The sequence below is a fragment of the Eulemur rufifrons genome, chromosome 4 (genome assembly GCF_041146395.1).
Source record: "Eulemur rufifrons isolate Redbay chromosome 4, OSU_ERuf_1, whole genome shotgun sequence".
Classification (NCBI taxonomy): domain Eukaryota; kingdom Metazoa; phylum Chordata; class Mammalia; order Primates; family Lemuridae; genus Eulemur; species Eulemur rufifrons.
In genome coordinates, this window is record NC_090986.1 from 77,093,325 (window position 1) to 77,107,547 (window position 14,223).

Here is a 14,223-nt window from a genome sequence, read left to right on the forward strand (position 1 = left end):
CCTTGTATCTATGTGGTATTCAGTGTAATTAGTACTTCATAGGAAAATGCCTTGTGTCAGATTTTGCTTGAATGTTTTCATTTAGTGAGAGAGAGGCACAAACCAAAACATTTTAAATCTCAGTCTATTTCACTTGTACAGTCATCTGGTTCTGCAAGTGGGAAGCTGAGGCTGGTGACCAGGTGACTGGGCACATAGGATCACGGAGGGTGCTTTGTCGTTGAAGGGCATGGCGTGCCACGGCCAGTGGGAGTGCACCACCGGGGCTGTGCACTTTTGTTGGGAGTTTTCCTCCTAGAAGCTCAGGGAACGTGCGGTGGTGGCGGGTGATGGCGCAGGAACGGAGCTCACTCCCTCTCACGGCAGGGGCTGGTTCAGAGTCGAGGTCCGACTACCGATGCCCAGGCTTCGTCCCGCGCACGAGGGAGGCCGTGTTCCCCACAGAGCAGCCCTCCGTGCTGGTCAGGACTATGGGAGCCACCGAGCCGCCTTCTTACTCAGTGTGAAATTCTGTTTTTAGTTTCATGCATTTTCCAAAATAACTAGTTCTCTTTCCTGTTTTGCAGGGGAGTTGTTTCCATGGTCATTTTGAAAATGACAGAAACCCAAGCTGGAGAATACCTACTTTTTATTCAGAGTGAAGCTACCAATTACACAATATTGTTTACAGTGAGTATAAGAAGTAAGTCCAGCCTGCTACTAGTATTCCAGCCTGGAATGCCACGGTATTCCCAGGGCGTGGTTTTCAGCCCGACAGCTTTGACCAGCTCCTGCAGACACGACATTCAGATTGCCCTCAATATGCAGTTAGCTGGTTACATTCCCTTCGACCATCCACACAACCTATAGAGAACTGAGCCTCTGACGTGCCCTGTGGCCTCTCAGAATGTGAGTGCTGTTAAAAAAACCTGGGACATCCTCTATTCAGGTCCCTCATTTTTTCAGTGACAGATGGCTGACAGGGAAGAAATGGAAACCATTTTGACCTTGGAGTCAGAAGACCTGGGTTCTAATTGTGGTTCTGATCCTACCACCTTTGGCAGGTCACTTCGTCTCTCTGAGCCTCAATGGGGGCTGTAAAATGGGGGTAAAAATATATACCCCACAGGATTTTAAGGTCTCAGCACAATTGAACAGAATTTTGTGGGAGGATGCAAATGTTCTCTGTCTGCCTTGTCCAATACAGTTGCCACTGGCCACGTGGGGCTGTTGAACACTTGAAATGTGGCTAGGGTGACTAAGGAACCAAAAGTTTTAATTTTATTTCATTTTAATTAATTGACATTTGAATTTAAATAGCCACATGTGGCTAGGGCTACCGTAGTGGACAGCGGAGGTCTACCCAAATGGCAGACCGTATGCACACGGTAAGGAACAATCCAAGTGTTCTTACCATGGGAGGCAGCTGTGCAGCTGGCGGAGTCACCACCTGCATGTGCTTTCTGGCCTCTCCTTGATTGCCCTCACCGTGCACGGACGTGCACACCAGGAGCACTGTTTCACCTTCCGTGACTAATAAGGACTGGAGATGGCTGCATTCACGTATGTCCTCGTGTCTTAGACATACGTGAATGCACTGGGGCCAGTGAAGTGCTCCAAAAACCCTGAGTTAATACCACTTTACATTAGGTTCCCTGGCCACACGTTTGTACAACTTGCCAGACTCCCCTAATCCTTGTCTGTGACTCCCATACACAAAGCATGTGTGTCCAGCCACAGAGGTGCCCTGGGTCAGGAATAACCACAGCTTCCCTTTGCGGGACATACTCTGCCTGTGTCATCCCAGACGCTCACAGTGAGCCTGCACCGACGCAGACTAGAAGACAGGCGCTCCGGGAGCCACGGTAACACGCACAGCTAGAGGCCCGTTTGAGGGGTCACCTCTTTCTGTACCGCACCGCACGCCGGGTGTGGTGTGAGAGTACAGGGGCTTGCCATGAAAGCTGTAATACCAACAGACGAGAGCACCTTAGATTCCCAGAAGTGTCATCTTACTGGGTTGGGGGTGGGGCATTAGGTTCTAAAGTCAGCCTTTAAGGTAAAAATCAGGTAACGTCAAAATTTGTCAAGATTTGTTCTGGAAAGCCCTTTAATTACCCTGAAATTGGTAGGACCAGAGCCCTAGGAGCACAAAAGCCAAGAGTTAACCTTTTGTCACCCTTTGGTTTTGGTCTTGTTCCCTGTCCTGGTCCCAGTCCCGCACCCGCTCTGTGGGGCAGTAAGTGTGGCCCCAGGTTGGAGAGGAGAAGACATTTCTTTCTTTCTCCCTCTGGCCCCTCTCTCGTGCTGTCTTTCTGTCTCTATTTTGCCAGGCATATATAGTTGTGTAAGGTAAGTGGGCATCTTTTGTGTCTCTGTTACATGTAGGGTTATCTTCTTTAACTTAACATTTACAACGTCAAAACGTAACAACAGTCATTTAGGTAAATTGTAACATGCTTTTAACAAACATTCTGCTGGGTGATGAGGTCCAAAAAAAATAGGTGGGAGAGACTTGGTAACAGTCACTGTGAAAAAGAGGAAAGGGTTTAGTTAACCACAAGCTCAGTATTAACCAACGGTTTGGCATGGTTGCTAAAAAAAGTAAATTTGAACCTTGGCAGTGTTCATGAAAATGTAACGTTGACATGAAGAAAATTAATGGAGATTATTATTTTCAGTACTATATTTTTTTCGGATAAATACTGACAAAGTAGAGCAATCAGGATAGCGAAGAACTTGGAATTCCTTAAATTAGGAGCAGCTGAAGGAATTGGGAATGTTTAGCATAGAGAAGGAAAGATTTTGAGGAGAGGAGAAGACTGCAGTGTAATGTAGAGGAAATTCTTCTGGGATTTCAGTCAGGAAACCTGGGCTGACTAGTTAAAATACCCTTGGATGGTAATTATCTCCCTTGACCTTGGTTTCTGATTTTAAATATTTGAAGGATTTTCATGAAGAAGCAAAGCTAGACTTTTAAAAACAAATTGCTCTAGAGCATAGAATTAAAATCAATGGGTAGAAATTACATGGAGAAAAAGTAAAAGCCACTGCAAGATGGAAAAAGATACTTGCAGTTCACAATCAACAAAGGGTTAATAGTCATACTATATAAAGAGCTTCTATAAATCAATAAGAAAAGCTTAGTAGAAAAATGAACAAATGACATGAGTAGGCATTTCATTTTCAGAACATGAAACCCAAATGGTTGATAAACATATGTTAAAAGATAACTTAGGCACATTAAAATTTTAGAGTTTATTTGAGCAGACAGTGATTCATGAATCGAGTAGGGCCAGACAGCAAGCAGTTGGGCGCCACGGAGGAGATTTGAGGGGAAAACTTTTATAAGGTGTTCACAGAAGCAAGACAAAATATTTGATTGGGTAAAGTGGAAAGTCCCTAGTTAGAGGTTAGTTGGCAGTTTCTAATTGATTACACTCAAGTTTCATTTTACCACTTACATTGAGTTGGGTTTGGGTTTGCTTATGTAGGAACTCAAGGCACTAGAGCTGTCTCAGCCTAATGGACTCCCAATTAATGCTTCTGACACATGTTAAATTAATAATTGAGAAATCAAATTAAAACCATGATGAGGTACCATTTTATACCTACTAGAATGTTGAAAGTTAAGAAGTCTTGGGTAAGCATGTAGAGCAATAGGTGCTCTCATATCCTGCTGTGTCAATGTAAATTAGTATAACCACTATGGAAAACAAATTGCCTTTATATGTAAAGCTGAACATGTTCATACCATGTAAACCTGCAGTTCCACCCCTAGGTACATTAAAGAAACTGTTACATACATGCTTCAGTAGAAATGTATGGAATGTTCATAGCATAACGATTGATAATACAAAAAACTGGAAACAACCCAAATGTCCACTGCAAAAAAATGAAAAAATTGATTATGATATATTTACCAATGCAATACGATGTAGCAGTGAAAAATGAATAAAGTATAGCTACATGTAAAACTATGAATGAATCTTAAAAACATAGGTTGGATGAAAAAATAAAGTTATGGGAAGTTACATATTGAGTGATACTGTATTTTGAAGCTGAAGAACAAAATAAATCAATATGTTGCTTAGGTATACATATATATGTGGGAAAACTATTTTAAAGAATACAAGAATAATAAACACAGAGTTTAGGATAAATGTTACCTAGGGTTGAGAAATGGGGAGAAGCACAAAAGTAGATTAAAAGGCATTAATTAGCTGGGCGCAGCAGCACGTGCCTATAGTCCCAGCTACTCAGGAGGCTGAGGTTGGAGGATCACTTGAAACCAGGAGTTTGAGGCTGCAGTGAGCTGCAATTGTGCCTGTGAATAGCTACTGCACTCCAGCCCAGTGAGACCTAGTCTAAAAAAAAAAAAAAAAGATATTTATCAATATTAAGTTGCATAGGGGGTCTATGGTATTTGTTGTTATTATGCTTTGAAATTTACACTCCATATATTCTTTCATATATATATCAAACAATACATAATATTTTTAAACAAAATTTATTATAAGGAGAGAGATTGGAATCCAGTATAGGGAAACTTTCTTTAAAAGGACAGAGATTGGAATTCAATATAGGGAAACTTTTTTTAAAACAAAGTTTGTCCCAAAATTGGAATGACCTGCCTGGGATGTAGTGAACTCCAGTCCCTAGAGAAGTCCAAGCAGAAGTAGAAAGTTTATATGGTAGGCATGGCTTGGAGTGGAGGGTGGGGAGTGTGTGTGAGTGAGTGATTGTGTGTGTGTTGTATGTGTGTGTCCGGTGTGAATGGGAGGCTCAACTAACCTCTAAATTCTGTTCCAATTCTAACTCTATCCTACTATATTTCTGCATTTCTAAATCTTAGTATATTTCTGCCTGGCTCCAGATAAAATTATGGGAAGAAAGTTGAGTTTTAAACTATATGTTCAATAAGGGTTTTAAGCTATACGTTATTGCTAGTTTTCTTTTTCTTATGCATATCAATGTTTGTATTTTCACCTGGTGTTGCTCCACTTACTTTAGTTATCTGTGGGTTTGTGAAATACCCAAAGAAATTGGCCACAAGGATAAATGCTAAAGTTGATGTTGCAGCCAGAGTTGAATTTAATACAGTGGTTGGTTGGGAGCAGAAGACGTTGCTATGGTACAAAATATTAACTCTTATTAATGATGTAGAATCCTTTTCTGAGGGGGCTGCTAAGAGAATTATTTTCAAAATATTAAAATGTTAATAATTTATGATGCTTTAGATACACTGCTTTACACATTAAGAAGACCCTACTTTAGAAAAATGGAAAATCAGGACGCCCTGGTCTGCATATCTGAGAGTGTTCCAGAACCGATCGTGGAATGGGTGTTTTGCGATTCACAGGGTGAAAGGTATGACATGTATAAAGGTAACTGCTATTATTATTATTTCTTTTTGGTCTTTTTCTAACGTAGTTGACATCATACTGTATGTAAAATTTAATTTATCCCTATTTAAACAGGAAACTTGGGCTTTTTAAACTTAAAGAATGACTAGCATAGGCTTCCCAGGGAGAATGATGGGGAATTTTTTTTTTTAGTAAGGGGCATTTTGGAATTCCTCAAATCAACTGCAGGGTCTTCCCTGGGCATTGCACTACACAAATAAAAGCCCTTTTAAGTTGCAGGTTTGTTGGCTGCCTGAGAATCTTGCTGGTGAAAAATAGAAAGATACTGATTTTAAAGTGTAATTCTAAGTCAGAAATTTCCTGTGACTAAATGTTTAATTTGGGACTATTCTATTTGTTCTGGAGAAGTAGTCTAATAGGATTATTTAAAAATAGAGAATCTAGATCCAGATAGTCTGGGTTGAACCCTTGTTTGCTGAGTGGCCTTGGACAAGTTACTTAACCTCTCTGTGCTTCATCAGAAGAATGGGGATGTAACAAATACTTACCTTAAGGATTGCTATGATGATTAAATGGATTGATATATGTAAAGCACATTAAACAGTGCCTGGCAGACAGTTAAATATGGTAAAAATGTTTACTTTTGTTTTTCATATGTGCCATAGCTAAGTTCTCACAAAGTAAGAATTCATGCAGTTTGAACTAATTAAAATTTACTAAACAACTTTTATTGGAAAGCGGGCTGAGCATGGTGGCTCACACCTGTAATCCCAGCACTTTGGGAGGCCGAAGCAGGAGGATCACTTGAGCCCAGGAGTTTGAGACCAGCCTGAGCAACATAGTGAGACTCCCTCTCTTCAAAAAAATTTAAAAAGTAGCCAGCAATGGTGGAGCGCATCTGTAGTCTCAGCTGCTCTGGAGGCTTAGGTGGGAGGATCCCTTCAATCCAGGAGTTTGAGGCTGCAGTGAGAAGGAGAAAATGTTAAAAAAATCAGGTTACTGAATGATAGAAATGGATCCCAAATTTTAGAAGGAGAAAAAGAATTTATAGATATATATGTACTATGTACATAGAAAACAAAGATTGGAAAGATATACACCAAAATAATAACCATTGTTATCTCATGGTGGTAAGAATATGGATAATTTAAAATTCTTTTCTTTGGGTTTTTCTGTATTTTCCAAAATTTCTACAATACCCTAATTATTGTTGTCTCGTAATAAGAAAAAAATAACTCAAGGAAAGATACATAAACAAAGAAAACTAATACGCTTGACGAAAATCGTAAAGAGAAGAGTGACTCCATGCAAACTCCAAAACCATCATCCGCTTTGGGAAGGGGGTAGCCAGGGAAACTCTGTTGGGAACCTGAGTCCATTTTCTGGTTGCTCCGTTGAATACTGAGAGGGTCTTGGCCAACTTCCCTGGATAGTGACACCTTGGCTTTCCCTCTCCGTTTGCTGTGGGAACTCTGGTGACTTTTGCAATGTTAGCCTCTCCCCTCACTGCGTGTACACTTCTGTGCTTTAAAGAAAAAATGCCTGCCTTGGAAAACTGCACTAATGCTCACATCATGCTTTCTCTCTCTCTCTTTCTTCTTTCTTTCCTCTGTCTTCTTTCTCAAGTCTTCCTTTCTTTCCTTGTCTTTAAACAACAACAACAAAAAGATGTCACCAAACATGAAAAATTTTCAAGTGCTTTGTTGTGTAATTCTCACTAGTGGTATTCTAATGAGCTGAGCTAATGAGTAACTAGTTCCCTAATGAGCTTTAGCGGAAACCACAGATTTGGGCTTGTTTGTCTCTTTTCTTTGTTCCCCTCACACTGGCTCTAGAACTTTGAACTTTGTTCTTCTCCTGCACATTCTTTTGTCATTTTTTAAAACTTGTTAAGCCGAATGGCATCTACTTTCTAATTGCAGCTGTAAAGAAGAAAGTCCAGCTGTTGTTAAAAAGGAGGAAAAGGTACTTGATGAATTGTTTGGAACCGACATAAGGTGCTGTGCAAGAAATGAACTGGGCAGGGCATGTACCAAGCTGTTCACAATAGGTAACACTGCGATATCCTGTGCTTTTCCTTTCAGTGACTAGTCTTTAGAAGCTATCGGGACTAACAGTAACTGCCTAGGTGATCATTCAATTTCAGAAAATCTATAGTTCCTTCGTACCATTGTAAATGTAATATTACGGATTCCGAAAATGCTGATTCTTCATAAAAGAGGAGGCAATCTCTAAAAGATTATTTTCAGTAATGTGGTTAGTAACAATTGAGATGATGTTAAAAATCTTTGTTCTTCAGAATGTTCAGGACATATTTTGTGATAAGGAAAAATAACTTTTTTTCTTACTCAGGATGTTTTCATCTTCTAGATCTAAATCAAACTCCTCAGACCACACTGCCACAGTTATTTCTTAAAGTGGGGGAACCCCTGTGGATAAGGTGTAAAGCTGTCCATGTGAACCATGGATTCGGGCTCACCTGGGAATTAGAAAACAAAGCCCTCAAGGAGGTAATAGGACAGTTTGTATTCTGAAATGCAGTAACAATTAACTAATAGCACAGGTTGCAAACATTAAATTCAAACTCTGTTTTATTAAAACCTAGGGCAGCTACTTTGAGATGAGTACCTATTCAGCAAACAGAACTATGATACGGATTCTGTTTGCTTTTGTATCATCAGTGGGAAGAAACGACACTGGATACTACACTTGTTCCTCTTCAAAGCATCCCAGTCAATCAGCGTTGGTTACCATCCTAGGTAAGGCAGGCTGCTCACGCAAGCTTTATTCAATTTTTAGTTGTTTTAGTGTGGAATGTGGGGTGTTAATACAAATTGTGGTTTCAATTTAATGTTACTATCAAAAAGCTAAAAGAAAAAAAACTGAGTTAGACTAGCTTTGCAAAGATAAGCTGCCCACTCCCTTTTCCACTTCAAGCAGACAATGCCACTGTCTTTGCACATAGCACATTGTAATGTGACCATGTGTTTGTGGACTTTTGTCCTCCAATAGACTGTAAGTTTCCTAAGGATGGGGACAATCCCTTCTATCCTTCTAGTCTCAGAACCAGGCACAAAGCCTGACCCAAAACAGGCACTTAATAAATACTTGTTCTAAGAACCAACTGAATGCGAGGACAGAGAGCAGTAACTGAGAGAATGGTACAGGCCCTGAGATGCATTGAAATCTGGGTGAGCTATGTAGGGTTTGAAAATAACCACGTTTAAGTAATCTCAGATTAGAGGGCAGCCTTTAGCTGTAACGAAAATGCTAAGAAATGCAGTGATTCTCTTAGCAAATGATAAGGAAGTGTTCTATAAGGAAACCTTGCGAATACTCCTAGCCAGATTGCTCTTTTATTTGTGCCTTGAGATTATTTTATATGGGACCTGTCACAACAGAGTTGTGCTGGCTGAGAACAGGGGCTTCCAGACTCTCTTAGGGGACCCCAACTGTGTACATGGAAGTAGGGGAGCCCTTTAGCCTCTTGAAATCGTCTGCAAAATCTGTAGGTTTATTTATACATTTCTCTGGGAAGACAGTCAATTATTTACATTCCGTTCTTAAAGGAATCTTGACGCTAAAAGATTACGAGCTCAGGCTTAGACCTAGGTGTAGGACTCCTGCCTGTATTTTCTCTTGAGCTGTCAACTCTGACCGTGTTGCAGCCTGCCAACATCTGACTTTCCGTGCATTAAACTGATAAATAAAAGTTTATCTTCTCAATATATTTCCATATGAATCTCATTATCTAATTTACAAATTCATTTTTTTTTTTACAGAAAAGGGATTTATAAATGCTACCAATTCAAGTGGAGATTATGAAATTGACCAGTACGAAGAGTTCTGTTTTTCTGTCAGGTTTAAAGCGTACCCCCAGATCACGTGCACATGGACCTTCTCTCAGAGATCATTTCCTTGTGAACAGAGTGGTCTTGAGGATGGATACAGGTGAGACCATGCAGGGCCCTAAGGCATCACTTTTACCACAACTCTCCTTCCTTGTTGCCCGCTTTGAACTGATGGATGCAAATTCACTTATTATGAGTTTATCTGTTGTGGAGTTGAAATTGAAGATGAGAACACAGGCAGCAGATGTGAAGAGTTAGTAGCAATCTTACAATCGCTTCAGCTAACAACCTACGGCATAAAAACGGAGTCATACTCGTTTGAGTACGGTTCTGTGGCATTTTCTCAGTCACAAGATCGTTGCTTCCTGTTCGAGAGTGTGGGGCTACAGTAAGCACACTGACTCTCCCTTAGCACATTTGCAGATGATTGAGGAAGTAAAACTTCTTGAAAACAGGAAAACATTACCTGTAGGTGTATTAAGTTTTCAGAACATAAATACAGAAATAGCTCAATAATAAGTGGTGAAGGAAAATTCGGTTTTCCTGGGATCTGTACAGCTATGCGAGGCTCTCTCATGGGAGGAATTCTTCATTCCTTCTTTGCAAAAGAAAAGGCAACCCTACGTAGTAGCGTGGTTTCAGGCTAGACTGTAAGGGATCAAGATGCACATGTTATCTCCCAACCAAGTCAATGGTCTAGAATAAATCATTGTATCTAGGCAAATGTTAAAAATGTGGATTCCTGGTTCCCATTCCAGACATGCAGAATCAAAATTGGGGTAAATTCTGAAGTTTTTTTTTTTTTTTTTTGAGGGACGGAGTCTTGCTCTGTCACCTAGGTTAGAGTGTAGTGGTGCGATTACAGTTCACTACAGCTTCAAACTCCTGGGCTCAAGTGGTCCTCTGGCCTCAGCCTCCCAAGTTGTGGGGACTACAGGCACCTCACCACACCGAGCTGATTTTTTTTTTTTTTTTTGAGGCAGAGTCCTGCTTTGTCACCCTGGCTAGAGTGCTGTGGCATCAGCCTGACTCACAGCAACCTCAAACTCCTGGGCTCAAGCAATCCTTCTGCCTCAGCCTCCCAAGTAGCTGGGACTACAGGCATGCGCCACCATGCCCAGCTAATTTTTTCTGTATATTTTTAGTTGTCCAGCTAATTTCTTTCTATTTTTTAGTAGAGACGGGGTCTCACTCTTGCTCATGCTGGTTTCGAACTTCTGAGCTCAAACGATCCGCCCGCCTCAGCCTCCCAAGTGCTAGGATTGCAGGTGTGAGCCACCACGCCAGGCCTCGATTTTTTAAAAAAATTTTTGTAGAGACAGGGTCTTGCTATGTTGCCAAGGCTGGTCTTGAACTCCTTTGGCTCAAATGATCCTCTCGCCTCAGCCTTCCAAAGCACTGGAATTAAAGGCATGAGCCACAGCGTCCAGCCCCAAAATACTATCATTTTAATATAAAACCAAAGGTTTGGCCCCAAAATACTATCATTTTAATGCAAAATCAAAGGCCAGGCACAGTGGCTTATGCCTATAATGTAGTGTTTTGGATATATTGAGTTAAATGGAATCTATTATTAAACTTAACTTCACCTGTTTCTTTTTACTTTCTTAATATAGCTAACCGGGAATTTAAAAATAACATCTGAGGCTTGCATTTGTGGCTCATGCAATGTTGTATTTGAGTGAATAGTGCTGGTCTAGATGAAGAGTAGAAGTTAAGTTCTTTTCATTTGGATTCTGCAAAGTGTTTGTTTCATGATTATCGTGCTTTTCTTCATACCCCAAAGTAACTTGTAACTGGTGTTTGTTCAAATTTTTTTTTTTTTTTTTTTTTTTTTTTTTTTGGAGACAGAGTCTCGCTTTGTTGCCCAGGCTAGAGTGAGTGCCGTGGCGTCAGCCTAGCTCACAGCAACCTCAAACTCCTGGACTTAAGCGATCCTACTGCCTCAGCCTCCCGAGTAGCTGGGACTACAGGCATGCGCCACCATGCCCGGCTAATTTTTTGTATATATATATATATTTTAGTTGTCCATATAATTTCTTTTTATTTTTTTTAGTAGAGACGGGGTCTCGCTCTTGCTCAGGCTGGTCTTGAACTCCTGACCTTGAGCGATCCACCCGCCTCGGCCTCCCAGAGTGCTAGGATTACAGGCGTGAGCCACCACGCCCGGCCCAAATTTTTTAAAAGAGTCAGAATGCAGGTTTGCATGGAACCCTGCAAACAGTCTAATCTTTAAAGCATTTTTTTTTTGAGACAAGGTCTCGCTCTGCTGCCCAGGCTGGAGTGCAGTGGTGTCATCATAGCTCACTGCAACATGCAACTTCTGGGCCCAGACAATCCTCCTGCCTCAGCCTCCCAAGTAGCTGGGACTACAGGTGCATGCCACCATGCCCAGCTAATTTTTATATTTTTTGTAGAGATGGGGGTCTTGCTATGTTGCTCAGGCCAGTCTTGAACTCCTGGCCTTGAGCCATCCTCCTGCCTCAGCTTTACTATAGAGGTAGCCAAATGAATCCATTTGGGGAGATCCTGCCTCCTATTGTGTTTTGTAGCTCCCCCATTCATAATCATCCGGTAATATAGTTACCTCTTTGTATGTCGCGTCTCACCAGTAGCTTTATAAGCTCTATAAGGACAGGTGCTCTGCCATTTCTCTATCTGTGTACAATGCCCTGTTCAGTAAATGTGTGTTTAATAAATGAGTGAATTCATCACCACCCTAGGAAAACAGGTCAAACTGCATAGTCTGAGCCAAAGATAAGTCAACAGCATTCTCCTTGCACTACAAAGACCAAGCACATGGCACAACACCCAACACTCAGTGTTTATTGTATTTAAAGTTCTGGAAGAGCTACAGTGTTTGTTGGTACTAATGACGTACCTGATGTTATGGGCCACTGAATACACAAGGTAAGGGAAAGATGGAGCCTCCTTCAGGAAAACGATGTTCAAAATATTGAACAGAAACTGGCCAGGCGCAGTGGCTCACGCCTGTAGTCCTAACACTCTGGGAGGCGGAGGTGGGAGGATCCCTTGAGATCAGGAGTTTGAGACCAGCCTGAGCAAGAGCAAGACCTGGTCTCTACTGAAAATAGAAAAAAATGTCCGGGTATGGTGGCGAGCACCTGTAATCCTGGGAGGCTGAGACAGGAGGATCGCGTGAGCCCAGGAGTTTGAGGTTGCTGGGAGCTAGGCTGACACCACAGCACTTTAGCCGGGGCAACAGAGCAGGACTCAGTCTCAAAAAAAAAAAAAAAAAAAAAATTGAACAAAAACCAAATAATGAAAAACATGAACACATCCCCAAGTGCTTAACAAGTTTTTTCCTCTCCACATTAGGCTCTGCATTGAGATGGGGGACAGCAGACCACATTGTAGTCTGAGTTCTTTCCAACTTTTTATTATGAAAAGCTTCAGATTTACTAATAAGCTGAAAGAACAGTGTGGTGAGCATCCTTTACCCATCTAGATCTGACAATTTAATTGAGCTGAATTTGGTGTATGAAGTACAGTATTTTAATCATGTTGCAAGATTTTAAAGGGAAAGTGATATGAGTTTTTTGTTTTTTGTTTTTTAATCTGTAACCAAAAGGCCTCTGTAATAACATTACTCCTGAAAAAGCTTTGGTGTGGTCGTGGTGTGTGTGCCAGAAGTCTCGGCCTCCCACCTTCACAGCTTCATTTCTCCAATTTACTTCCTCAAATATAACAGCAAAGTTTATTAGGACTTGCCTTTTTGTGTTTGCATTTTATTAAATTATAACTTTCCAGCCGTCCTGGTATCCCGGTTCTGCTAAGAGTTGTCAGGATATTTCATCTGTTAATTTGCATAATGTCCTATCTCTGTAGATTTAATTACAAGCACCAAATCTATTAATAACTTAGCTTTTCCACGTTTCATGGTAAAAATCTGCATTGGACTGTCTCTCCTGAAAGACTCTCCTTCACCTTGCTTAAGCCTTGTGTTTTCCTTTCCCTGAAATGTTTAGTCTTCCAACTCCACGAGGCTAAGTTCTGCTGGTGACAGGCACTAACTGAGCGCTCACCGAGGAAACAGCCATGTGCAGGTGCCAGTTCAGGGAGCCGAGCCAGGGTCCTGCTCAGAAGAACTGACAGACAGAGAAGCAGGCTCGCACATACAACGAGCGATGTGTCATTATAGAAGCTTACGGAGCCCGAGGGAGGAAGGTTTTTTTTTTGTTTGTTTTTTTCTTTCCTTTTTTTTGAAGGAGTTGAGCCTTGAGTGTAGACAGAAAGGAGGGAAAGACATTTGGGTCTAGTGAAAGGCCAGGAGCTCTGGTTCACTCCTGCTGTTTGTGGCCGTGTCCTGGCTCCTGTTCTGCCAAAGACCCCACTCGGGTGCAAGTTATCAGCCACGTCATAGGAAGCCACGCACTGAGAATAAGGGATCCTCCTACCATGGCCGCACAATGTGCACAGTCCTTGCACGGATTATTTCATTTCATTCTCACAATCCTATTTCATGGAAAATGGAGGCCGGGCGCGGTGGCTCACGACTGTAATCCTAGCACTCTGGGAGGCCAAGGCTCAGGAGTTCGAGACCAGCCTGAGCAAGAGCGAGACCCCATCTCTACTAAAAATAGAAAGAAATTAGCCAGACAACTAAAAATCTATATAGAAAAGATTAGCTGGGCACGGTGGCTAATGCCTATAATCCCAGCACTCTGGGAAGCTGAGGTGAGATGGGAGGATCGTTTGAGCTCAGCAGTTCAAGACCAGCCTGAACAAGAGTGAGACCCCTGTCTCTACTAAAAATAGAAAGAAATTAGCTGAACAATTAAAAATATGTAGAAAAAATTAGCAGGGCATGGTGGCACATGCCTGTAGTCCCAGCTACTTGGGAGGCTGAGGCAGAAGGATTGCTTGAGCCCAGGAGTTTGAGGTTGCTGTGAGCTTGATGCCACGGCACTCTAGCCCGGGCAACTGAGCGAGATTCTGTCGCAAAAAAAAAAAAAGGAAAAATAGAAACTGAGGCTTGCAACTTGCCCAGTCACTTAAGGCAAAGT

General features: G+C 41.5%; 1 protein-coding gene across 1 annotated transcript in view; it reads left to right on the forward strand.

Moving 5' to 3' along the window:
• FLT3 (fms related receptor tyrosine kinase 3) overlaps positions 1–14,223 on the forward strand; it is a 66,493-nt gene that overhangs the window by 25,290 nt on the left and 26,980 nt on the right. The window contains exons 4-9 of the mRNA XM_069467402.1: positions 567–682; positions 5,220–5,349; positions 7,268–7,395; positions 7,716–7,855; positions 7,951–8,104; positions 9,128–9,296. Of these exons, the coding sequence (XP_069323503.1) occupies positions 567–682; positions 5,220–5,349; positions 7,268–7,395; positions 7,716–7,855; positions 7,951–8,104; positions 9,128–9,296 (837 nt within the window). The remainder of the gene's footprint in view (positions 1–566; positions 683–5,219; positions 5,350–7,267; positions 7,396–7,715; positions 7,856–7,950; positions 8,105–9,127; positions 9,297–14,223) is intronic.